This window comes from Sorex fumeus, unplaced genomic scaffold (assembly GCF_029834395.1).
Source record: "Sorex fumeus unplaced genomic scaffold, SorFum_2.1 ptg000128l, whole genome shotgun sequence".
Classification (NCBI taxonomy): domain Eukaryota; kingdom Metazoa; phylum Chordata; class Mammalia; order Eulipotyphla; family Soricidae; genus Sorex; species Sorex fumeus.
In genome coordinates, this window is record NW_026606185.1 from 28480631 (window position 1) to 28507236 (window position 26606).

Below are 26606 nucleotides of genomic sequence, written 5' to 3' on the forward strand. Positions count from 1 at the left end.
AGAAAAAGCAATTGTTGAGAAAGGATGATGAGGTTCAGCTGTGGATCCACTGAGTGTGCAGTTCACGGGAACCCATGTGTGAATATCCCCAAGCAGGCAGAGTACAAACTTGAAGTTCACTAGAAAGGATAAAGATACAATTTTTTAAAAAATCAGCTTCATTGACATCTAAGTCACATTAAAAATTTCACTAATTTTGGGCTGGAGCAATAGCACAGAGATAGAGTGTTTGCCTTGCACGTGGCTGACCCAGGTTTGATTCCCAGCATCCCATATGGTCCCCCGAGCACCACCAGGAGTAATTCCTGAGTGCAAAGCCAGGAGTATCCCCTGTGCATCACCAGGTGTGACCCAAAAAGCAAAAATAAATAAATAAATAAATAAAAATTCCACTTATTTACACCTGATGAAAATCAATAAATGTGTATAGCTATATAACATCAATCATAATGAAGACAAAAAATATTTCTAGGAGCCCATGATGGTCTTTCCTGTACATTGGAGAAACTATCAGGAGTGTCTCCAGTGAAAGGCAGAAGTTAAAACCATGAACATAGGTGAGCTACTTGGAGTGAGTAGAAAGAATAGCAGCAGTGAGAACAATGACTTAGAAGAGAGGTAATGAAAGGGGAGGGTGACACAGCAAAATGTTATGATGGAAACTAGGCAAGAAAGACAAGTTTCAAAAAAGGAAATGGGGGGAGGGGCTGGAGTGAGAGCACAGTGGGTAGGGCGTTTGCCTTGCATGTGGCCAACCCGAGTTCAATCCCCAGCATCCCATATGGTCCCCTGAGCATCTCCAGGAGTAATTCCTGAGTGCCGAGCCAGGAGTAACCCCTGAGCATCACCAAGTGGACTCAAAAAAGCCAAGAAAAAAAAAATAAAGGAAACGGGAACATTGGCAAGTAGAGTCGTAATGAAACTGAAGTTCTTTTTTCATAGTACATTGTGTCGATCAGTTGGTAAAGGCATTAGAGACAGCTCAGGCAAAGTGGTGCAAGCAGAAGAACCCTTGATCTAGGTCAAAGAAGTGAAGGACAAGAGGCACTAAGACTGCTATAGCAGGAGGATTTTAAGAAAAAGAACAGAGATAGACCATTGCTTGAGGAGAGTCTCAGTTAAGATATGAAAAAAGAACCTTGAGCCAAGAGGCCTGTATTCTTAGAGCTCCTGGTCTATCACTTGCTAGCCTGATGCTCTTGCACAGATGTCAATTCATTTTTCTTTCTTGTTATAGGTAAAATTAGGAAACACCAATGAGATGATCCCCACTGTCCCTTCTGGTTCTGATTCTGCGACTCTGCAGAAATATCTAACAACATAGACGTAACTGGCAACCTTTGTAGGGCAATTTCAATGCACTTCTGGAAATGGTAGGGATGGAAAGTGTGACTAAGTATTCCCTTGGAGAAACCTGGCTTTGAGGACTCTTGAAGGGGGAAGAATAACTCCTGCAATCTTATCATCAATGATATTTTGAGGTACAACTGGTGCAGACCTGAGCACATAACTGAGCCAGTGTCAACAAACTCCAGAAGAACCAACATGTATTTATCACACAGTAAATAAGTAATTCAAGAAGCTTTGTGTGTGGAAAAAGTACTTCCTGGCTTAAATTATCGCTACCATTTATGCAATCACTATATGTTCATATCACAAATTTATATCATACTCAACCGTAAATGAGCAAAGAGAAGTGAATACCTCTCCCAAATATGTTATTCAAAACAATTTCTCCATAGAAATTTTAGACTACAAATCATAGTGGGCACATACAATACATTATTCACAAATTCAAAAAGCATTATGCAGAAGAAATAGGGTTCAAATTCAGATCTTCTATCTTCAATTCCAAATTTTTCTATTACAAGAATCACCTACTTTCCATCTTTAGGTGTCCATTTCTTGAATTGAATCAACCAATATGATACTAGTGCTTCCCTAGATTACAAGTGAATACTTTTTAAATAGGTAATTTCATCTCAACCTAGTAGTTTTTTTAATCTTTGAAAATGTATTCATTACAAAGTCTACCAATACCCTTATGTTACATCATAGCCCTTCTAAATTAATATTGTTCTCGACAATACCTATGTACCCTAGTTGGTCTTCTGTTGTTGTTGTTTTGTTTTTTAATCCCCAGGGTCTTCTAATCTAAAGATTTTATATTCAGCAAAGAGATGAAAATATTAATGTCACTAAGAACTTCAACTCCTACGTAGGACAGCAGAGTCAATTAGACATACAAGAAATACTTTTTGTGTGATAAAATTTTATACCCACATGGCATAGCTTTTGGCAAACATTTGCATTAAAAAAATCACCTTTCATCTACACTTGAGAAACAGAGAAATTTTACATAACATTTGTAATAGTAAGTCATATGAGCTTAATTTGTGAAACAAATCTATGAATAAGTTAGTATTTATTATATCTTTTTCTTGCTGACTTATTTTAGACTTCTTTTTCTAAAATTACCTATTTAAGTGTAGGTAATTTTCTATTTCAAATCCAAATACCATGGACATTTTAAACTACAGAGTATAAAGAAATGGGCATTCATTATGTAAATAGTATAACTTTTAAAATAATGAAAAAACATATAGAATTAGTGAGTTTTTGAGGCACAAGAAACTATATACAACTGAATCCTAATATTTGATTAGTTAAGACCATGATACTTCTTATTAACCAGGTATAAATAAGGCAGTATCCTTTTGCAAATGAATCTTTATGAGGGAGGTGTTGGGACATATTTGGCAGTGCTCAAGGGCTATTCCTGGCTCTGTGCTCAGTAATGAGACTCAGCAATTCTTGAGGGATCATATACGGTGCTGGGGATTCAAACTGGAGTCTTATGTATGCAAGGCAAATATCTTAGCACCTGTATTATTTCTCTGGCCCCAAAGGATCATTTTTTAAGCCCGTAGATACTAAGATAGCTTAGAAATACTATACTAAGTAACTAAAATTAAGATTTGAATATCCCTTAAAGATCAATTATCCTAATTAACATGTAAAGACTAATCATAGTCATCCATTTTTACATTATCTCAACCCAAATGGAATTACATAGCAATTTAAAAATATAAACCATGAACAGATTATGATGAGTCACACTGATTTTTCATAAGCATTCTGTTAAGAAATGAGTATCTAGTTTTGCTTGATTTTAAATGAACACATACTACCACAATCACACACATAGTGATTTTGACTCAACTTTATACACTCTTTAAATAAAACCTACTGGGCCCGCTCGAGCAAATAAAACCTGAATATATAAATTCTGCTCTATGCATTAAACCAAAAAAAATTTTTAAAAATAGGAGCAATTTTCTTTAAAATTATTTTTTAATTCTCATCTAAAACCATTTCATGAAGAACATGTTTGTGGGATACCACAGGAGGGAAATATGAATAGAGACTTCCTATGGATGATATTAGAGATTTCTTTGATTTCCTTAGCAAATTTAGTTACTTTCCTTGACTAATGATATAACTAAATAAAAAAAAATGCACTTCTTTGAGAAGATATCAGGACATCTGTAATACAACTTCCTGTGGCTCAGATTAATGCATTTTTTAAAAAGTTGCAAAGAAAGAGAAAAACATGACAAAATGTTTACATTTGGTAATCTGGAATATTACTACCAATCCACGTTCAATGTTATTTCTTTAAATTTTCTATAGGTTAAGACATTTTTGAAATAAAAAGTTGGTGAAAATAATTTCTTTTTTTGCTACCAATGTCTGCCTCCCTCCCCAAAGCTCTATTTGATCCAATACATGAGCTATGAGCCATTATCAAATCTCTGTTCTTCCAGCTGTCCTTCTCAGTTTGATAGAATTTCATTTATTCAAATGAGAGAAAGGTTCTGATTCACTTGGGGAGAAGAGAAGAGAAAGGAGCTTCAAAGTTGGGGAGTTTGCCTGTCACGCAGAATCCACATTTCAGGAGGCGGGCTGTGTGTTTCTCTCCTAGATCTTCCCTACCAGGGACTGATGGCTCTCTGCAGGGAGATGCAGGAGGCCTCCTGGATGGTGTGAGTGCAGAAACAAGATAAGAAAAGCACAGTGACCCCAAACTGAAGGGAGATGCATCTCCCGGTGGATGCGTCTCCAGATTGGGCCAGGTAGGGGGAAGTAGAAAACACTATTAGAAACCAGGTGATAAAGTATAAAAAGAAAATGATGAAATGTCCCATCTTCTGCTCAGCTTTAAGGAACGATGACTTCGAAAACTATTTCATTGCAAATAAACTTTTTTTTTAACTCAAGGTGACAAGGAAAACTAAATTTCTCTAAAGCTAATGGGGTGGGGGGTGGGGGGGGGACTACACATAAATTTTTGAAATCCAAATCTGAAGAACGAAGACTCGGGGGCAGCACCTTTTATTAAGAACACTGGGCATGTGGTGCTTAATAAATAGAGGCTTTGAAAAAATCCTGGTGTGAGAAAATATTTCCCTAACTACCAAAAGACAAAGAAAAAACAGTGAGCCTTGACAACATGGTATTAAAATGCCACCCCTACCCAATTTGTTATCCATAAATATATATATTCTTTTTAATTTACTCTAAGCCAGCATGTTGGCTCATAGTATCTTACTTTTATGTCATTATCTCTCTGCCATACACACAAGTCATAGCTGGGGATTTCAACTTGCGGTGAAGCTATGCTGAGATTCCAGATCTCAGTGGTGTTGGCATGAGCTCTGGTCTCTTCAGTCATAGAGAAGACAATATCCTAGGGAGACTGGAATTAGTCCTATTTTGCACCATTCAAGCCAAAATGCTGCTTATCAAGAAGCAAGTAATTGCTAGCTAATGGCTATGGGGGAAACAAACCATTGCATTTCAGTCTAAGCATCTACTGGCACATGACAATAAAGAAGGCTGAGGAAAAGTGTAAACATAGAGCGGGTACAGCTTCTCGAGGAGGTTAAATAGCAAAACATTAGAAAGGCAAGTTACCTCATCCGACTGGGAGGGGCTGATTCGGGGCATTGGTGAGACTTGCGGAGTTTTCAACTGTGTGCTGTTGCCGTCTGGCACAAGCTCCCGGTGGACTGTTTGGATGTGGTTCTGGAGTTCATTTTCAGACTCAAACTTTACATTGCAGCTCGAGCAGCGCGTCTTCAGTCCCCCGGCCTTGCCTTTCCCCTCCATGGCACTCAGATTCTCATTCGGGCCCAAGCCTGCTCTATTGGAGCCGGGAGGGAGATTGATGCCCGGGCTGCTACTCTTACTGAGATTCACGCAGCCAGCACACAGGCCATAGGGCAGGCCGTTGATGTCAAGTTTCACCAGATCTTGCTTGGAACGGAATTCTTTGAGGCATGAGGCGCACTTGTACAGTTTCTGGACGTGCGGGCCACGCCCTGTGGCCTGGACGGCGGCCCCGTTCCCTGTCTTTTGCATATGGAATGTCCCATGGATTTTGAGTTCTAACGTGGAGGTGACCGTCTGCATGCAGACCACACAGCGGAACCCCGTCAGGGAGTTCCTCAAGTCAGGATGCATTTGGCAATGCTCTAAAAACTCCTCTTCACTCTGGAGAGGCATCTTGCAAATCCGGCAGTTCCCCGTATCCAGGCTCTTACTGTGCGTGACTTTGTGCTCAGTGAGCGTTAAGAGGGAGGGAAACCGCTCTCCACAAATGGGGCACATGTAGTGCTTGACGGGGCCGAGGTGGGTCTGCATATGTTCCCGGAGGCCGTTTTCCGAGAAGAAGGTTCGCGAGCACACGTTACACTTATAATTCCCTTTAATGAGCTCGGCCTTTTTCTTCACGATGGCACTCTCTCCGGGCCGGATGTTGTGGTCCCGGAGCTGGTGGTTCTGCAACAGTGTCTCCATGGTATAGGCTGCACCGCAAATGTCACACCCGTACATGGGCTCTGAGGTATCCACGTCTTCTTCGCTCCCATCGTGACTATTGTGTGACTCCTGGCTGTTGGTGAGCAAGGTTTGCAGCTCCACCTCCTCCTTCTGCACCTGCTCAGACGCCCCGTTCGTCCCGCAGTTGGGAGTCTTGGTTTCAAACACGCAGTGCTTCTCCCGCAGGTGCTTCTCCAGCAGGATGATGGCGTGGAAGGCCTTGCTGCAGAACTTGCAGTTGTACTTCTTGCTGTGTGTGGTGATGTGGCACTGCAGCTCCACCTCGGTGCCGAAGGACTCGCCACAGAAGATGCACTTGTGCACTTTCCCTTGGTTCTCCAGGTGGTTGTGCTTCACGTGGAGCTGCAGGTCGGTCTCGTTGCGGAAGTCCCAGTTGCATGACGTGCACCGGTACACCTTCTTCTCATTGCTGTGCTTCACGGCCAGGTGGAGCTGGATGGAGACTTTGGAGTCGAACACTTCTTGGCAGAGGGTGCAGCGGAAGAAGACGAAGGTGTGCATGTCCAGCAGGTGTTTCTGAAGATCGTCCACGGAAGTGAACTGCTTGTCACAGCTCTCACAGATGTAATACGTTGAGGTGATCATGAAATGGATGGTGACGTGCTTCAGCAGGGACTCCTGGTTGGGGAATTCCTTGTTGCACTGAGGACAGGTCAGCTTCGGAAGCACAGTGTCGAGATGAGTTTTCAGGTGAGTCTGGAAGCTGTCAAGGGAAGTGTACTTAGCACCACACTGATTACAGATATATTCTCCCGTGGGACGGGCAGGCCCTCCTCCCACGGCCTGCATCATCTTAAGAGATGTCTGCTCTATGGCCACAGGAGACAGGGGACTCAAAGCCCTGGATTTCTTCCCATTGTGAATGTAATTCAGGGCCAAGGGAATGTTTTTGTGATTCTCTTTGATATGTTTATTCAGTTTAAGAACGCTGTTGAATATGGGTGAATTTGTACAATAGGAACAAGAATAGACTTCTACTACAGGTTCTTTTGGGGTCCCAAGTACCGGAGACCCAAATCGGGAGCCACTGAGGTCGCAATGGACCTGTCTTATATGCTCTTCAAGGGAAGAGTCAGTGAGAAACCCCATGTAGCAATGGGGACAAAAGAATGCATTGCTATCCTTTGCTGCAGGGTTTGCGAATCCGTGAGAACATCGGATGTGTTCCTGAAGAGTGTTGAGGTCATTGACAACTTCAGAGCAGAAGTTGCACTGGTAGACTATGGCAGGCATGGCAGACACAATCATACCTGGATCCTGAGCTTCATGCACCTGCTTAAGATGTTCGTTTAGGTTATAGAGTGAGGGCAACACCTCCAAGCAATACTGACAAATGTGGGCCTGTTCTGGCTTATCTAAATGCATAGTTTTCAGGTGAATCTGCAAAACTGCCAGACTCGAAAATAACTGCTTGTTGCAGTAAATACAGCTGTAGGTAACCTTCGCCTGCTTACTTGAGGGCACTGCCATGTCAGAGCTTTGCTGAGCAGCCCGCTTCCTCCCTCGACTCTTTGGGATTGGTGGGGCAGCTTCCACCATGGTTGAGCTATCCACTGAGAGGTTGGAATCCGGAGTCGTGCTGGACACAGAGGTGTAGCCCACTGTGACCAGGGAAGGGCTGTTGCTGTGATTGCACGACTCCGGTTGCTGGTGACTATCCATGTGGCTGTACAGTTCCTCCACTGTGTGGAAAGTCTCGGAGCAAATGCTGCAGGAGTTCTTCTTCTCCCCACCATGCATCTGCTCCATGTGGTTCATGAGGGAGGTCTCCTCTACAAAGAGCTCGTGGCAGTAGACGCACTGGAGGGCTGCCCGATCCTCATTGGGGGAGCACTCTGGGTGGCACTCTGCAATGTGCTTCTGGAGGTCTTCGGGGAAGTCAAAGCCCTCCTCGCACTGGCTGCACTTCTGAGTGTCCTTCATCTTCCAGTCCTCCATGCGGGACCCCGACTGGGAACCGTCCTTGTTCCTCTCGTGAACCTGCATATGTCCGTGTAAGGAACTAGAGGACAGGAACCCACGGCGACAAATGGCACATTTATATGGCTTGTTGGATGTGTGAGTCTTTAAGTGAATCTTCAAGTGATCACTTCTGGAGAACGCAGCATCACATTCACTGCAGTGGTACTTCTTGTCCCCCGTGTGCAGTTTAATGTGCCGATCTCGGCTCCGCTTGTGTTTGAACAGCCTACTGCAATAGGTGCATTTAAAAGGCAGCTTGTCACTGTGGCTCTGCTCATGGTGCTTTAGGTAGCTGAGGCGGCTAAACGACTTGTCACAGAATTGGCATGGATATGGGAGTCCAGGGCCACCTTCTTCCTCTCCAAAATCACAACCTTCTCCATGGCTGGGGGAAGTCTGGTCCTTACTGGAAGGAGAGGAAGCAGGCCAGGAGCAAGTGGGATCATCTTCAACATCCACACCATCTGCAAAGAGAAGCAACAGGACATTTCATTTTACATCTTGAAAATCCAACAAAGAGGAGCTGGGGGTGTGGCTGAAGTGATAGAACACATGGCCTTGAGTGTGCTCCCCCCAAAAAAATCACTGGAAGTGTCCCCTATTTTTAAAAGTCTCACACAATTTAGAAATAATTCAATGAGCTTACTGTACCATATCAAAATAGTTGGATCATCTAGAACCTGTCAGGCAGAAAAATGGAGAGGAGAATATCTGAGTGTAAAATTTTCAAATCTGAGCCCACAGGTTTTTAATTCTACATTGACTTTTTACTAGGTTGTAAAATATAAAAAGATATTAAATAGTTCTATGTCTAAATTACCCTTTTATTACTTTTTATCATTCTTCCTTAGAAGCAAGGTATATATTACGTACTGACAATTTTATTAAAATGCAGATTTTAATATATTTAATGTTTCTTTTGTATTCATTCTAAAATGATTTGCATATTATGTGAGCATCTGAAGAACCAAATGAAAAGAGGAAATATTACAGGAATGATTTAAAATTAATGCAGTCAACCCAGATGTCTAATATTTAATAAAAAATTCCCTCTGCATTTTGCTTGTTTTTATAGAAAAAGGCAATTCTGAAGGACCAAAATCTTTTATGGGGTTCTTATTGATACAGACCTTATTGCTTTCAGCAAAAAAATATTAAAAAGTAAGCACATGAAAGAAGACAGAAAACACAATAATAATTATGTTTTGTGTAATGAAAGACAACTAGGATTTCTTCAATAACTGAAAGATTCGAATACCATAGGCCAGGAAATGGATTATTAAATGTTAGAAGGGTACTGCTAGATATTACATGTAGCTAGGATCAGCCAGGATCAAGAAAAAATGAGAGTTTCACAAGGGCCAGATTGTAATAGTGTATTTTGTTTGGAAAGTTCAAGAGGTGGCCCACCATTTCTTCCTTTTGAAAAAGCTTCAGCAGCGTGAACTTCCTTAGCCAAACAGGACCTGCACTTTGAGGTGAGCAGAGACAAAGCAACTTGTGAAAAACTGGAAACAGGAAAAGTGATAAATGATTATGGTAAATGCTGAAAGATTTATGAGTAACAAAGAGAAGACAAACAAGCCTGAAAGCCAGATATAAACTTAGGCTGTTATCCATAAAGTGACTTTACCTTCTATTAGGTGGGTTTTTAACTATGTTCTTAGCAAAGGTGCACTCTTTGATGCATTCTTAACAGCCAAGTGGAAAAATAGGACCTTCTCAAAGAGGCTGTGAAACATCTCTTTTGCTTTTTAAAACAATCTATCATTTAAGATAGGACGAAATTGTAAAAGCTTTTACTCTGCAAAAGAGCACAATTTTTTCCATAAATGTGGAGAAGAGCAAAGCGAAGAGAGGGGGTAGTGGGGATAGCATGAGTCTATTAGAATAACAGGTTAAACTGGCATATTATCAGGATATTCTGATATCCTTCGAGGAGAATATGAACAAGTAAGTTTTTGAATTCTTCAAAGCTAAAGTTCACAAGCAAGCTAAATCATGAACATAAAAGTAGAAACTGGCAAGCATTATATAAACAAATTCCATGTCTGCTTTCTTTAAGGTAACAAGATTTTACTAGATTATCAACCTCTTGCTTATCCACAGGAAACAGATGAGGATCATTCCTTTCCTGCATCTAGAAACTGATGACAACACCATCTCACTATCAATGCCAGATGGCAACCATCTAACTCTGAGAAAACAACCAAACACCATTCCTGGACTCCTGCCCATTGCAACAAAGCTTCGCAATATAAGTTGAAAACGACATGATTTCTCCATCCTTGTTTATATGACTCTACAACCCAAATTGTTTCCAGCAGAAAAAAGGGTCTGATTGGGTGTTGATTTCACATTAACGGTATATCCATATGAAGAATATATGCAGACAAACTCATTACCCAACATATAGAGGGAAAAAAGTTTAACCTCAGCAATACTTTTAGCTTCCTCCTTAATAGAAACAACGACACCTCAAGTTGTTACACCTAAAATAAACCATTTTCAAATATTTTCCCAAACTGGAAAAGTTACCATTTATTCAATTTGCTTAGTATTCTAAATGTGATCTACCACATTTCAAATTTATCTTTAATGTTTGCATCCTGTTGTTTCACCTAAAAAATATTTCCAAACACATCATGTCATTCATACAGTTGGGGAAAACAGTGAATCAGAATTTGTCATTCATCTAGACTGAAAGAAAATAACTTTTAAGTCTGAAAATTTAGCAAGTGAATTCATTATTAAATTGAATATTGTGTCCAGATATGATATATTACAATACAAGTGTACAAAGAATTGGAAGGCAGTGGGCCATCATAAATACTGTGCAAACTGGGCAATGGGCTCAGGCTTAAAGCGGGCTCTAGTCTGTGGGCCATGCCTGACCATATCTATTGCAAAGCTTTTTCTGAGGCTTACCTAAAACTGTTACCTGTCAAGTGAGCTGAGAACTAGGATCACTTAAACCACTTTTTCACTTAAACCAGAATTCAAGAGAACTGGACCTTACTCTCTCCCTCCCCTCTATCCTTCCTCCTCCCCACCCCCAATTATTACTTGCATCTAGGAGTAAGAGAGTGAAACCACAGGTAATGTGTCCCTTTTATAACCCAAATCCAGAAAACTCACCTACAAAATTCATAAGATTTAGTTTGGGGAATGGAGCAAATTGAGCAGAAGTAAAAAGTTTGAGCAGGGAATGCTACTTTTAGAAAAATAAACAAAGGTCTCATGAAAGGCTGATTTCTGTTTTAGAATCTAAATTGCAAAGAACTCATTTGCGAGCACTATAAATGGACCTATTCTCCCAGGGACACAGAAGGAACTCACTCCCAAAATTCCCAGAGGGACTCCTTCATGCTCTAAGGGTATCAGACTCTCCCAAGACTTTTGTGGTGGTGGTGTTTTTGCCAACATTCTCTGAGGTCTATCTTAGTCTTTGAAAACCAACTGTCTCCATTAAGTTAAGCTTCTTGGCAGTCACAACACAAACTATCTTTAAAAGGCTAATACAAATTTAAATAATTTCAAGTTCTTTCTGCATAGGGAAGAAACTCTGGAAGACTCTTTCAACTCCCGTCTGAATACATTTGAACTTTTTTTCCCTTTGGTAGCCGCTAAGTGCTACTTACCAGGAATGGCTTTCTGTGCTATGGCAAGTTTGCTGCATTTCAATGTGAAGTACTTAACATGACCATGTTAAATTTTAATTTTTGGAATCACTCCACACTAACCAACTCTCAGAGACATAGCTCTTATGGACAGAAAAAAAAAAAAGCATTGCTGAAAACCAGCTCTATGGCCTAAAAAGTCTATTTAAAGATGCAAATGTGTATGCATAGTTAGTGCAGATGTTTTTCTACAGCAACCGTACTTGCTGAGTTTCACCATTTCCATAAAGCACATTAAAACAAGTGTGTGAACACTCCGAGATGAAAGTCTCCAACACTCCTGAGACTTTCAGTGGAAAGTAGAGCCGCCTGACTTTTCTCCAGGCAGACAGGAATGCCCATGATTCAGCAGCCTGAGTAAATAAAAGAGGTCCTTATTTCCTAATTTTGCTGGCTGGCCACACTGCAGCAGCCTCTGTGCTCCTGCCAAAGGGGATGCAGCCCTGGAACTACACCCAGTCGCTGAAGGCCTGTCTTTGTTAGCCAGCCAGCCTTCCCGACCATCTTCTGGCAACAAAGCTGCCATATCCTGCAAGGAAGACCTCCACCGCAGCCTTGATGGTTCTCTTGTCTGCCTAAAAGGACGAAACAACAGATTTTGCCGGGTCTGTGCTGCAGAAGGACAGCTGGAAACTCAGTTAGCAGCCGAGCAACACCTGTTCGGTCATATTTATGGGGGGAAAGTGCTCACCCACAGAAAAGTGAAGTCATGCTAGGAGGAGGCATTCCATAGTAGGAAAAAAGAAAAGGCTCCGAGCACAAAGTACCTTTGTGATGTGAGCCCCAAGTGCCTCTGGTGCCAACCTGGGGAGAGGAAGCAGAGGTTGGAGGAGACTTTTAACCCGCAACCGGGGACGCACAGACAAGCAGACCACATGAATGGTCATATGGTGGCGACGTCGATGGGAACCTCCTAGTCCTGATTTACAACCTGCCACTGATGATAAGAAATGCAACGCACCCTAACTATTCTCCACAAGTCTAATCAAAGGAGGCAGAAATGAAAAATTAGCTAGAAGATCAAAAAAGGAGGTCAGTTTAGGGTGATGCTAATTCTGATCTTGAACTATTAAGCACATCTGAGGTCTGCCATGTGCTTGGCAAGCATCCTTCTGCAGGGAAAGTGCTCAAGCCTTCCAGAATGCTAAAGGCAATCAAGAGGGCCGTGTGCAATTATGAAGAAGAAACTACAATGACAAGCTGGCTTAAATCACTGTAGATGCTAAAAGAAATGGTCTGAATCTCTGACATTAAGGAAACTTATGGACACTTTCATTCTCCCTATGTCTGGACCCAGAAGAAGCTGGCTTACTGATATCCTTTTCTACATGAGCTCATTCATTGTAACGGCAGAGTACTCTCCAAACTGTCCTTCAGGGACTCCCTATCATGTGTGTGCAAGTACCACACAGCAAGGCTTCCTTAACAGGGACAGGATTTACATCAACGGTTACTTTTCAAGTGAGGAAAAGCGGCACAGATACGAGCTGGTCTGCTACTTTTGTTTGCCATGAGGGTGGTGACTCAAAATGCGACCGGAAAGTCAAGGGTCTGGAGTTTTATTCCTAGCTTCATAACAGACTTAAGAGAGTGACCTGGCCAAGTCATTTAATCTGCCCCTACCTAAGTGTTTCACCTGCAATATGAAGATAATAATTCTTGATACTTGCCCTCTAGGGTGTTACAAAGGTTAGTGAATGTTTCTAGGGCACCTATTGTTGCTGAAAGAAAAGCTGCATATGTAAACAAAAAGATTTATATGTGTTGCATGCATGTTTTTCTGTATCCACGTCTACTGCGTATGTGGCAATTTTAACATTCTTTCCTTTAATGGAAGCACTGAGCTATTAGCTCTAAGGATTGGCCCAATAGATATCTTCAGTGCCTTAAGCATTCACAGTTGTATATTCAGTCATAAAGAAACTAAAATATAAATAGTTGCTGATATCTAAAAATTAATGGACCACAAATCCATGCTGACTGTGCTCCAAGTATTAAATCATCATGCATAAGATATAATCTTGGGTCTTCACAGACAGATAACCTTGGAACAAGTATTTTGCCACATAAATCTAAAGGCAAGTATGTAATTTTGGAACTACCACTCCACTCCTTTAAATCTTAGCAATATAATCATCACAGTTTTTAACATCAAAATAAATTTAGTAGATTAGTTTTGTAAGTGTTGAATGATAGAGTAAGTCAGGAGATGCCAAAGCAAATTTTGACATGAACTCCACATTAGTTTAAAATAATTATTTCTTTCTGCCAGTTACGTTCTGTATTTCTGCCATTGTTGTAGCAGTTCTCAATTTTATACTAAATAGATTTTATAGTTTTTCTGCTCCTATCAGTAAACTCACTGATCTGCCTTAGGATCAGCTGAGAATCCTAAAGGAAATCTAAAGATGTGCCCCAATGATAAGATAATTTAGGAACTACTGGAAGAGTACAATAATTTGACACACAATAAACACAAGCAACAGGGATGTCAGTGTCAACAGTTATAATTTAACATCATCATATTTAAACTCATCCGACCCAATCATACAGTAATTTTTTAAAAAGCAATGGTCTAAATTGCTCAAAAGACATGGTCATTCTAAATAAACCATTATGTGTTATTACACAATTGCTTCCTTTCATAGTCAAATTGAAATATCAACAGTTTTAGAAAGCTTCCATCCTTTTTGGTGTAACCATCATGCTTCCTGTTTGGCTTTTTAAAAAATCAACAGCTCCACATAAAGTTCACTCCTTTGTCACAGAACTCACTTAACTATTTGAAAATGAATATGCTTTACTGGGTGTTCAAAAGAGAAATGAGAACTTTAAATTTATTTATAAGTCACACATGCTTTTCAATTCTGAAATATCCCAAACTGTTCTTGAAGGACCATTTAAGTGCATTAACAGGTTGTGAGAAAAAGAGGTGGCCCCCCAATAATGAGAGCAGCTGTGGAGAGCAGGAATTGGTAATGCACCTTTTTCCCCAACAGTCTTAAGAGAAATTCCAGAAATAAGAGCTCAGAGGTTTTTTTTTTTTTCCTCTCAGTATTCCCTAATAAAAGAGAAGCTCACTTTTCTCAGATGAGACAAAATAAGAGGTAAAAAATTATCAGGTCCCTTGTCCTCTGCAAGCAATTCTGGTTCTTTCTATCCGTACTGCCTCTTCCACCAGACAATTTCTATTACGTGTGTAGAGAGAAGTACAAATGTTTTGTTTGCTGTTGCTTAAAGTTCATTTGAACAGACGGCGCTCAATGAATTCCATCTTCCACAGCCAAATTAAACAGAAAATAGCGCATTCTTAAGCAGTTCACACTTAACTCCGCCTCTCCAATCAGAGGAAAAAGCTGACGTGAAACCAGTTCAAAAACAGTCATCATCTCACTCATGGAAATCGAGACGTGGTGTTTCTGAAGCCAGACAGAAGGAAAAGTGGTTTCCAATTATGTTGGGGGGTGGGGGTGAGAACTCCTTTACTTTTTCTATCTTCTGGCCCACTGAAAAATATATATAACTAATGATAAGCACCAGCCTTGGCACTCAATAATTGGCAGTCATGAATTCCACATCTGCTTAGGGGCTGTGACTGTGAGTGTTCTGCATTAACATGTTTATCTTTCCCTTATAATGACACACATCATCAAGGTCAATTTTCCGACTCTTGTTTTTTTTTCTTTTTATCTCTGATTTTCAGTAAGACATGCACTTTATAGTCTTGTATTTATGTGACCTCATACCACAAAGAATTTTAAGCAGTTCCTTAATTATTTTTCTGTTCTTTCACTTTCTTGTCCAACATTAAGCACCTACTATGCAGTTACATAATATTTCTCGAAGGGAGCCACACTCAGTGGTACTCAGGGGCTCTGTGTTTCAGAAGCAACCCTGATGATGCTCAGGGTACCATATGCGATGCCAGAGAGCTGACAGGGGTCAGCTGTGTGTGTGTGTGCATGGCCAGCACCACATCTATTGCACTGTATTTCTGATCCTGTACTTCTTATGAATTTGAGAAATTACTTATATTTTTAAACTTGGGCGCTTTTAAAAATTATAATTAACAAAGTTTCAACCTAATTAACCTAAGATCAAATAAGACATTAAAGAATTTTCTGAGCTGCTAAAATATAAAAATGTACTAAACTATTACTACTACTAGGAAAGCCAAATTTAGGTGGATAAATACGGGGAAAAGAATGGCTTAAGAATGGCTTCATTAGGGGCTGGAGCGATACCACAGCGGGCAGGGAGTTTGCCTTGCACACAGCCAACATGACCATCACAGGTTCGATTCCCAGCACCCCATATGGTCCCCTGAGCACCGCCAGGAGCAATTCCTGAGTGCATGAGCCAGTAGTAACCCCTGAGCATCACCGGGTGTGACCCAAAAAGCAAAAAAATAAATAAATAAAAAGAATGGCTTCATTAGTCAACTGCAGGACTTCAGAAAGTTCTACCAAACTAATGACCTATTATCCACAAGAATTTTCAAAGTGATCAAAATGGACCCTAGTGTATGAAAATGTTTTGATGTGTTACACTATACTGCTGAACACTTTCCCAGTACATGGACGTTGGTTCCATCAGGATTTTTTTGTGGAAAAACTTGTGTTCACGCAGCATTTGAACAGTCTTGAAATGCATTGACTCAAGCTGAATTTCACCTGCACCACATACACAGCATCAGGAAAGCTAACATCAATTTTCGGCAGTTTAAAAAAGGCCACACTGTATACTTCACTGCAGATAAAGTCACTAGAGAATACAAAAGTGTTGAAAGGCTAAAATTTAATTAATGACCAATTAGCACCCCCTGTGGGTTCATTGTGCAGTAAAGTGATAAATACGGTGTGCTAATATAGAAAAAGCTGTTACAAAGATTAGGGGGGAAATATTACTACAATTATCCATTTGATATCACAATACAATGGATTTTACTTATCTTGATTTGATGTTTATATGTGTAGTATATCACAGGAACCCTCATGGTCTGTTACCAATATCCATTTGTTATTTTGAGGCACAGCCTTTGATCCACCCAGGTTGTCAAGCTGAAGAGTAAAAGCCAGTGAGTGGACCAGTCAACCAACCAGCAGCTGCGACTAAAAGAGCTCACGCTGTCCTTTCCTTAATTAGTGTTTGTGCATTTTAAAAGATGTTATAAGCTATGGTGGTATTAAAAGGGAAAAAATCCAAGAAACATTGGGTCAGCTTCATACTGAGTGTATAAAGAGACACAAATACTAATAATTAAGGCATCAACACAAGATACAATCATCACAGCACTTCACCAGAATCACTAACTTTCATACTAACAGTTATGACTTACATCGTAAAACTAAAAGGATGAGGTAGGAGTCTTAGAAACTCAAATGATAAAAAGAGCTTTTGCTGGGGCCAGAGAGATAGTACAGTGGGTAAGGTGCTTGCCTTGTGCAAAAGTAACCTGGGTTCGTCTCCCAGCAAAACAGATGGTCCCCCAAACACCCTCAGGAGTAAGCCCTGAACACAGAGCCAGGAGTAAACTCTGAGCCAAAGCCAGGTATGGCCTCAAAAAACAAATAAGAAAAAGAAAATCCAGGTGAGGGATGCAGCTCAGCAATAGGCACCTGCCCTGATTGTGTGTGGCCCTGGGTTTTATCCCTGGCACCACAAGTAATAATGACAATAATGATGATCATAATAATAAAGGAGAAATGGAAATAAAATTCAATTAGTTCATTTATCTCTTTTATTGTTAACAATCTTGGTAATTTATTTATGAGAACCAGTACTAATTAAAATAATGCTACAGATGGATCAGAGTACGGCTAGTACTCTGGATAGTAGGGCTGCTGGGGCACTTGCCTTACATGTGGCTGACCAAGGCTCAATCCCTGATCCCCTGAGCCCTTCCAGGAGTGATTCCTAGGCCCAGAGCCAGGAGTAAGCCCTGAGTACTGACAGGTGTGGACCAAAAACAAATAAACAAAAGTAGTGCTACAGACTACAGAAGTTGTGTGCATGTATTACTTCACGTAGATTTGGTTTCTGTTTGATTTTTCTTTGGTTTTGTTTTGGGGCCACACCCAGTGGCCATATGTGGTGCCAGGGATAAAGTTTCATTGGCCACATGCAAAACTATAGAACCCTGGACAATCTCGCCAGCATCTTTTATGCAGATTTACCTGTTTATAATAGACTAAACGATTCATGCGAAACTAAGTTTATAACATTTCAGATACATATATATCATTACAATGTATTAATTATAGCAATCTGCCACTAAATGAGTAAAACTATAATTATGTCTTAATAAAAACATTTAAGATTATGACACCATTTACCAACAAATATTTTACTATATGTATACATGTATATAAAACATGTATTTCATTAAATTGGATATATGTACGTATATATAATTATATAGATAAATAATTAAGTATTTCGCAAAACTACTGGCAAGAACCAGGCCTCAGATGGCCCCCCAGTATACCATGTTTACTATTTTACTTTATCTACATCCAAGATATTTACACATGACAAAAGTATTGAGCAAGATAAGAATTTAAAGGCATTGTGGCCACAATAACCACTCTGAACATGGCTGGAATCTGTGACAAGGTCAGGGGTAATTAGGTGATCCAACAGTTCATGTTTCAAAATTATATGGCACTTTCTACCCTCTGGTAGCTAACATATGGGACACAAAGCAAAGTGCACAAAATTGCACTAAAAACTTAATGTGCTAATATGATCTTAATGGGCTGGAGCGATAGCACAGCGGGTAGGGCGTCTGCCTTGCACGCAGCCAACATGGCCGACCCGAGTTCGATTCCTCCGCCCCTCTCGGAGAGCCCGGCAAGCTACCGAGAGTATTCGATATGCCAGACACAGTAACAACAAAGTCTCCAATGGAGATGTTACTGGGCCCTCTCGAGCAAATCGACGATCAACGGGAGGGCCTTTACCTTTTTACCTTTTATGATCTTAATAAGAGCAAATGAACAAATTCTAATCAGATAAAAAGAAATTGGAAACAATCCTATTTAATTTACATGAAACAGACCAATCCTAATAGTTGAGAAATCTAAAGCAAGGTATCTTTGCCATTGAAAGGGGAGAAATGATAGCAAAGCACATCTATATCTGTGTAAGACTTCTTGGTGTGTCCCTTGCAAACACTTATTTCTTATACTCAAAGACATTAAACCTAGAATCCCGGTCCTGGGAGCCTGGCTGCTGCGGTGCTGTCTCTGAGAACGGGCTGCTTTATGAATTTGCAGGAAACTCCCTGCTAAAATTTCAGCTCTACTCTTTTCTCTGAAATAACCTGATGTTGTTTGGCATGGGCTAGGCATACCGCTGGGTCTTCCTTGAGGGATCCAAAAGAGAAAAAAAGAAAGACAGAAAATAAGTGAGTTTGATTGAAGCCTACACAGAGAAAAGAAAGTCAAGGCTGTCATTCCTAACTTTTCACATGTATAAAACATCAGGTTTACGACCTGTGAGAAGTCTTAACCTTTAAATGAAAAAGTGCTAACTTTACAGACTGAAAAAAAAATATTACAAAACCCCACAGGTCAATGAGGATGAGTAGGGAACCATAACTTCTAAGTTGTTAGCTGACTGCAGAGCTAAATCCAAATGCAAGAGTGCAGCATATTAAAAAAAAAAAAAACTCCATTAGAAAAGTCCATCCTCCCCTAACCCAACCCTCCTAAAACAACTATGAATTCAAGTGCCACTGAGTCACCTGGCTTTTACAGAGAAATAAAATCAAAAACAGTGTTTAGCATGATTCATTTTATTGTTAAAGATACTATGCTTTTTTTCTATGACAAAACCTACTATGTTAACATATGTATACTCACTAACTGAGGTAAAACTTTGCAATCCTATCCACCATAAACTTCTGCTGACAAATCCTAACAGCTTTTTTCTTAACCTGATTTCACATCTGGCTACTGGGCAGAAAATATACAAACATTAATGATGTTTCTTCCTCATCCCTGCCTTGTCCTCTCCATTGAGGAGGGGGGATTGGCAAAGAAAAGCAAATGAGATGGTGCCATCAAAGGGCTCTAGGATCGGCTTTACTGTCCTGTGCTCCTGTCTCCAGAGACACATTCCCCACCATTCAGCCATTCATCCTGATGAAGGACACACAATGAGGAGGGCTGAAGCTGCCTGTCCTCAGTGACGATTGTGGTTTTCATAACACAACACAAATCAAGGACTGACCCTCTGCCCCAACCCCATGACCCAGGGCAGCATTATTCGCCTACCATCTGCGGCCCCATCTCCCAAATGTCTATTGAAAATGCAGGATCCTGGGGGCCGGAATCATAGTACAGTGGGTAGGGTGCTTGCCTTGCATGTGGCTTATCCAAGTTCAATCTAAGCACCCCAGGTGGACCCCAAATCCCATGATTCAGGAGTGATCTCTGAACACAGCACAGCGGGTAGGGCGTTCGCCTTACAAGCGGCCAACATGGCCGACCCGAGTTCGATTCCTCCGCCCCTCTCGGAGAGCCCGGCAAGCTACCGAGAGTATTCGATATGCCAGACACAGTAACAACAAAGTCTCCAATGGAGACGTTACTGGGCCCGCTCGAGCAAATCGACAATCAACGGGAAGGCCTTTACCTTTACCTTACCTCTGAACACAGAGGCAAGAATGAGCCTTACACACTGCCACGTATGGCCCCAAATCCAAAATAAAAGGGAGAGACAAATGTTTCCAGTCTCTATCCCAAGCTTACTGAATCCAAATTTTGCGGGGTAGATCCCAGACACAGCCACACTTAGAACTTAAAACAAGTCCTTCCTTTGCATTCCCAAACTTGAAAAATCTCTATGTAACCTTGTATTTCTCCCTGAAACATTTAAGTATTCTGCCTCAATTTTGCTATGCTGGAGTCTGCCTTTTTTGTATTTGCTATTCTATCTACACTAAAACAGCAGTGACAAAACAGCTTTCTCTTCCTTAGCCAAAGATTAAACTTAATCCCAACCTAATCCCAGCTCTTCCAACCAGTATTTACAAAAAGACAGGGAGATGCTTCTTGTTTTTCCCATCCTGTAGCCATTTCCTCCTACTTTGTAGTGGGGTCCAAGTTTCAAATCTTCTCTATTTTTCTGTTCAATTAGTTCAAATAAATTATTTCCTCTCTGTAGAAAAGAGGTGTGAACAGCAGTTTATAAATTTCCAGGAAAAGATGATGACCATTTTAAAGGGTTCCCAAGTACACAGCAGCTGGGTATTCTGTGGTCAAGAATCACAGTTTTGAGTAACAGCTTGCTTCAAGTGTGTTTATGAAAAATGTTTATCTCCTAAGATTTGGTTGATAATTACTTTCAAGTTATATATATTAGCTTGATGTGAATATCAGTCCACTATGAAATACAGCATTTTATATGAATAATTGTACAAAGGGGGGGTAGAGAGAATGTAGGCCACTTGCCTTGCAGGTGGCCAATCTGAGATCAATTTTTCCAGAACCACATATGGTCCTCCAAGTCACACCAGGAGTGATCCCTGAGTGTAGAGCCAAGAGTAAACCAGGGACGAGCATTGCCAGGGATGGCTCAAAAACTAATAATAATAATAATAATAATAATAATAATAATAAATATTAATTTCACACGAAGAAGGCTGTTCTATAACAGTACAAAGCAAATGAACATCTGAACTGGAAAGAGAGGGGTGGAAGTGGTATATCCTATAACTGACAAGACTTTCTGTTACCACTCAGGAAGGTATCTCTAGATCTGCTGATTAAATACCTCAAGTTCAGATCTTTCTAGAAGTTGTAGATAACTTATTTTCTTGAACTGGCTCCTATCAGTGTCTTGTACTTCTTGGGTTCTGTAATAAATGGGAATTCCATAAAGTAAATCAAGCCTTGGGCTGTCAGAGCTGGAAATCGGAGGAGAGTAGAAAAGTGACTTGATCTCAAATGATTTTTATTGGTTTCATTTACATCTTGTTTAAGGTCTTTAGAGTACCTCAAGGTATCTTATCTTTGACTACCAAGGGTTATTTTGTAGTCAAAGCAGTTAGCACACTTTCTCCTCCTGCCCCTTCCCCTCAAGCACTAATTTTTTTCAAGCCATCTTATCTTATCACTCACATCTCTGCAGGCTAAGGAGAACCCATACTTATCAGAGGCAGTGCACTCTTACTGTTGCTCAGGGCTCAGAAGACAACTGAAAGTTTAAGTCAAAAGAAAATACCCTCTTTTGTGTTCACTTTAGAAAAACTTTCCCTCACATTTATTAGTATTAAATAATATAAGGAGGGATGTTTGACCTGTCATTTATATGCACACAATACATCCACCTCCATCAGATTAAGAGATCAGTGCTAAATTTCTTGTACTATGTTGTCTAATAACCCTAAAAAATGCAACTGTCCATTTGCCTTTGCCAGGACACTGAGTCTCCCATCACAGGTTATTTATCCCCACTATCACAGAGAAGAAAGTCCCAATAATCTACTAAGAGGAAAAATTAACTCAAGACAATGGGAGCAATAGTCAAGAGAAAAGGGACAACACTATGAATTCAACATAGACATTGGATGCCCATTAAAAACATGGGCATCTTGCATCTTCTTTGATGGCAACACAAACACTAGTGCTTAGATCTATTAAATAGTCACACAGCTTTCTAGACAATCCAAACATTACAGGAGCTTGGCCCTCCTGGAACAAGAGAACTCAACTGGGGCACACATTAGAATCATTCTAAGAACTTATAAACTTTACGGATTCTTCCCAGATCAATTTAATTAGACCCTCCAAATTGGGGCCCCTGGATAATGCAGCCAAGGTTGACAATCACTGACCTAGACTATCATGAGGCAATTTGCAAAATCCCATGGAAAGCGGCCTCAAAGCCAAATGCTGCAATGGCAAACCTTCATACTTTCTGCACTCATCTACCTGCCCAGTCAGAAAAGGTGCAAGTTTCCAGTGGCACCTCGTAGTGACTGCACTGGACCAGATATGTTTTTTAAAGTTACAGCAAGCAACAGTGCACACTCCAATCACTCATTATTATCGCATGTGAAAGAGCAATCTGTGAACAGTTATTAGACATCTCATCTGTGTTCTATATTCCTTTGAATTCCTCTTTCCTCTCCTCCTTCATCCCAACACCCCATGGGCTCTTTTATATTAGCGATAACCCCATCCTTTCACCTGCAGTGAATACTCTCTTAATTGTCCATTATCTTAGTGTGTCAGCACAAAAGAGCAGGGACGAAATCCTTGTCCAAACTACTTCACCTCCTCTCCAGAGAGTGATGCCCTTGTCAAGGCATTAAAGACACTGAAACCTGCCACTTATCAGAATTGTATTTGAATCGAACCACTGTCCTTGAAAACTGTAGATGGTATCAAGCTCACGGCAGTGCCAGCGCCAGTCCCACAGTGGCTGGGACAACTGAACAGATCTGCTCCACACCTGGCCATGGATCCTTATAATAGAATTGCAGGTAACGAGGAAAGCATGCTCATTCATTTCCTTACTGGTGAAATAACAAGAAATTCTTGGGGTCAGATGATTGTTCATGAATACAAGACAACAGTTCCAAGTCTTAGGCCCCTCTTGAATGTAAACTCATTGAGGAACAAAAACATAAACCCCCCTGAATTGCTCTATATTGCCAAGAATGAGCAAAAATAAGTGAAGAATAATACAGCATCACATTTATCTTGTCATAATAAGAGAAAGAAGCACATCTTTAGTGATCCATGGACATTTTTTTAAATGAAAGCACAATCTGAATAGGATTAAAAATGGAAAGGAAAGAAAAATATACTATTATCAAGCATTCAAGATGCAGCGTGCGGCTTCCACATCTCTGCATTTTCTTGCCAGTTTTGACTTCTATCTTACTCCATTTGAACTCAGACTGCCTTAGCAAAGAAGAATTTATGCATGCTTTCAACAAGTAAACAAGTGTACAAATTAATTCAGAGAGCAGTAATTTTGAAAATTTTCTATGTTTAATGTGCACTGCAGTTAAACTACTTTTTCTGTACAAATTAATTTACTGCATCAGTGATCGATGTTTATGTTTAGGCAATTTTATTTCTCAGTATGGTAAAATTAGACCTAATAGTTGCAACCTGTTATGTCCAATCTGTCACTGAAATTCAAATTGCCTTTTTCCTATTATTCAAGGAGCAATTTGGAGGAATTAAAGCCATCTAAAAACGAAAGACAAACAATTCTCTATAAGAACTCAATAGCCTGTGTCATCAACCAAATCCACGCCCTGTGATCTTTTCTAAACCAAGTTCTTTTAACATGATTTTCTGAGGTTCACAAACTTTCACATCTGCCTAGTCACAGAAAACGAACTTTTGGGATAAGCTGAGAACTGTATTCTAACAATGTTAACCTTTGAGAGAAGAGATCAAAGATTCAAAGAAACAGTTGTTGGCATGAAAATACCAACTCCATGTAAAATACAAGACAGCGACCTTAATGCTTTGTGTATGTATCACCTCTAATGTCTTGCTTATACAATAAATCGAATTTCTCCTTTTTTCTTATATACTGGGGAGCATTCAATCATTGAAATATCTAAGATTTAAATTTTGCAGCAAAGGGTGCTATATTTGAGAAAAGAATAAGACTTAGATTTACAAAAAATTTGGTTTTCTCATTGTTCAGTGACAGGTTTGAATTTAAGTAGACCACTTGCTGTGGTCTCAAAATACAAATGACATATGTAAATGTGGACAGTGGAGGGAGGTAAAGTGAAAGACTGGTACTTGGGAGAAATGCAAGAGGACCTCCAGTCAGATCAATAAAAGACTTCTAAACATGATCATTTCTGAAAACAGAATTTTAGGAAATATTTTTTGTAACTATCATCCTTTTCTTTTTTTTTTTGCTTTCTGGGTTGCATCCGGTGATGCACAGGGGTTACTCCTGGCTCTGCACTCAGGAATTACCCCTGGTGGTGCTCAGGGGAGCACATGGGATGCTGGGAATCGAACCTAGGTCAGCCGCGTGCAAGGCAAATGCTCTACCTGTTGTGCTATTGCTCCAGCCCCATTGACTATCATCTTTAATTCCCACCTTACCCAAGAGAATTTCTATTAATTATCAAGAGATTACAAGTAGATTTAGGAAGGTTTCATCTTGATGAGACAAACAACCATAGTTCTCCGATGTGGTTGCACTTCTAGACTATAATGGAAATCTAAAAATTTCTATCAAGCCAACCATCTTGCTGGCATCACAGTGGCAACTGGATGGTTCGAATGGATATTTGTTTGACATAAAAGAAATATAGTCAAAGAAAATGGGAGTTTTTCTTCAAGGTAAGCCATTTTAATGTCCCATATGGTCTCAATTTATAAGGTGTTCTTTAGTCTCTGGAGTATACCATGTTTTTCAGGAAAGGGCAAAGGAGATAATCTACAAGACTGTATGCCCTGTCAATGAGAACATTTACATATGGCTTTCTCTCCAGATGGAGATAAGAGGACACTATTAAGAGGGTAATTATTGTTCAAAACTACACATCCGTGCTGAGAGTCATTCTGTTCCAGCATAAGATCTTGCATTTCTAGAATAAGACTATTTTTCTTTTCTTCTGTCTCTCTTTCTAACTTTTCCATTATCACTTTTTAAATTCAAAGCCAAACTCATTTCCACAAACGATTGCTTAGATCATCAAGTTGATTAATAATTTTTCTTCAAAGCAGGACTGATTAATGTGGATTATTCAACTGATTAATACTGTTACTATATCACACATCCAAGTGAGCTCAAAGTATCTTGTTTTCCCATTTTTTTAATTGAAATCGGTTCTAATTAATGTGACTTGGTTTTGTTGTTTGTAAGTCTTCATCATAATGTGAAATTTGAGGATTTGTCTGTTCTTTTTTTGGCTTTCTCAAAACCAAAAGTAAGAAAGGATAAATGAAAACAATACATATGATTTATAACATTTTAAAACATAGTTCTATTATAATAATAATAATCTCATATGCCTGGATAGATAGCTCAAGTTATAGCAATTGTGCCTAGCATGTGTGAGGTGCTGACTTCAAACCCTAGTACTGCACTGTACCCTTTCCCTTAGGGACCACTGTGGTCCCAGGCACTAAGCATTGCTGAGTCAGACACCCATTTTAAAAAATCCACCATCAATATCAAACAACGGCAAATGCAATGCTTTGCAATAGAAAAGTGATTAACAGACAGTGGAGGAGAGGGTGATAAGAGAATGAAGACCTGAGGAAAGATGACACAGGACAGTTCTAGAGGGCCACCATGGGCAGTATTTTACATAGCAATACAGTGCAATTTAACACTATTGCAAACATATTACTTAAACTGTAATTTAAAAAAAATTCTTGATGAATTGTTTACTTACAAAATTGAACAGATTGTAAAATGCCAAACTTACCAATAATGAGAGTAAATACTGTGCACTAAAACTTTAGCTTCTCATTCTTTACAGCTATAAGTCTTCACCCCAGGACCCTGAGAAACTAAAAATCTCCCTTCTTCCCAACAACGGTGAAGAGAGGGAACAATGTCTGCCTTGCTCTTGTACCCACCATAGTACTTTCCCTATAAATACAGAATTCAGAAGTCTTCCTGCTATCAACTTGCCCTAAAATTTTCTCTCTACCTCTCCCCTGTACCTGGAGCTCCAAATCCTGGCCTTTGCAGCACCAGTTCCCATGCCTTACTGAGTAGTGAAAGTTCTACTCCCAGGGCCTATGAAACAGAGGAAAAGGGTCAGAAATTCCTGATCCAGCAGTGAATCCTAAAGACATGTGAGTCTGGCCTCCTAAATAAGACTCCCAATTCAAACTGTCATATGAAATGATTACAACTTATGGTTGAAGCTTGAAGTCATTGTTGTTTTTTGTACAGCCTCTAGCACAAACCAGAAGCATCATTATGAAAATTAGAAAAAGTGATTCCCCACAAAAAGATAAATTTTGAAAAGTATGCTCATTAATAGAGGAATTTAAAAAAAAACTTACATTGGTAGAATAGAAACAATGTTGGGTTTTACTTTGTCTA

General features: G+C 40.0%; 1 protein-coding gene across 3 annotated transcripts in view; it reads right to left on the reverse strand.

Moving 5' to 3' along the window:
* The window catches only part of ZNF521 (zinc finger protein 521), a 301555-nt gene that overhangs the window by 167804 nt on the left and 107145 nt on the right, over positions 1 to 26606 (reverse strand). For all 3 annotated transcript variants that reach the window (XM_056138118.1, XM_056138120.1, XM_056138119.1), the window contains one exon: positions 4978 to 8330. In XM_056138118.1, the coding sequence (XP_055994093.1) occupies positions 4978 to 8330 (3353 nt within the window). The remainder of the gene's footprint in view (positions 1 to 4977; positions 8331 to 26606) is intronic.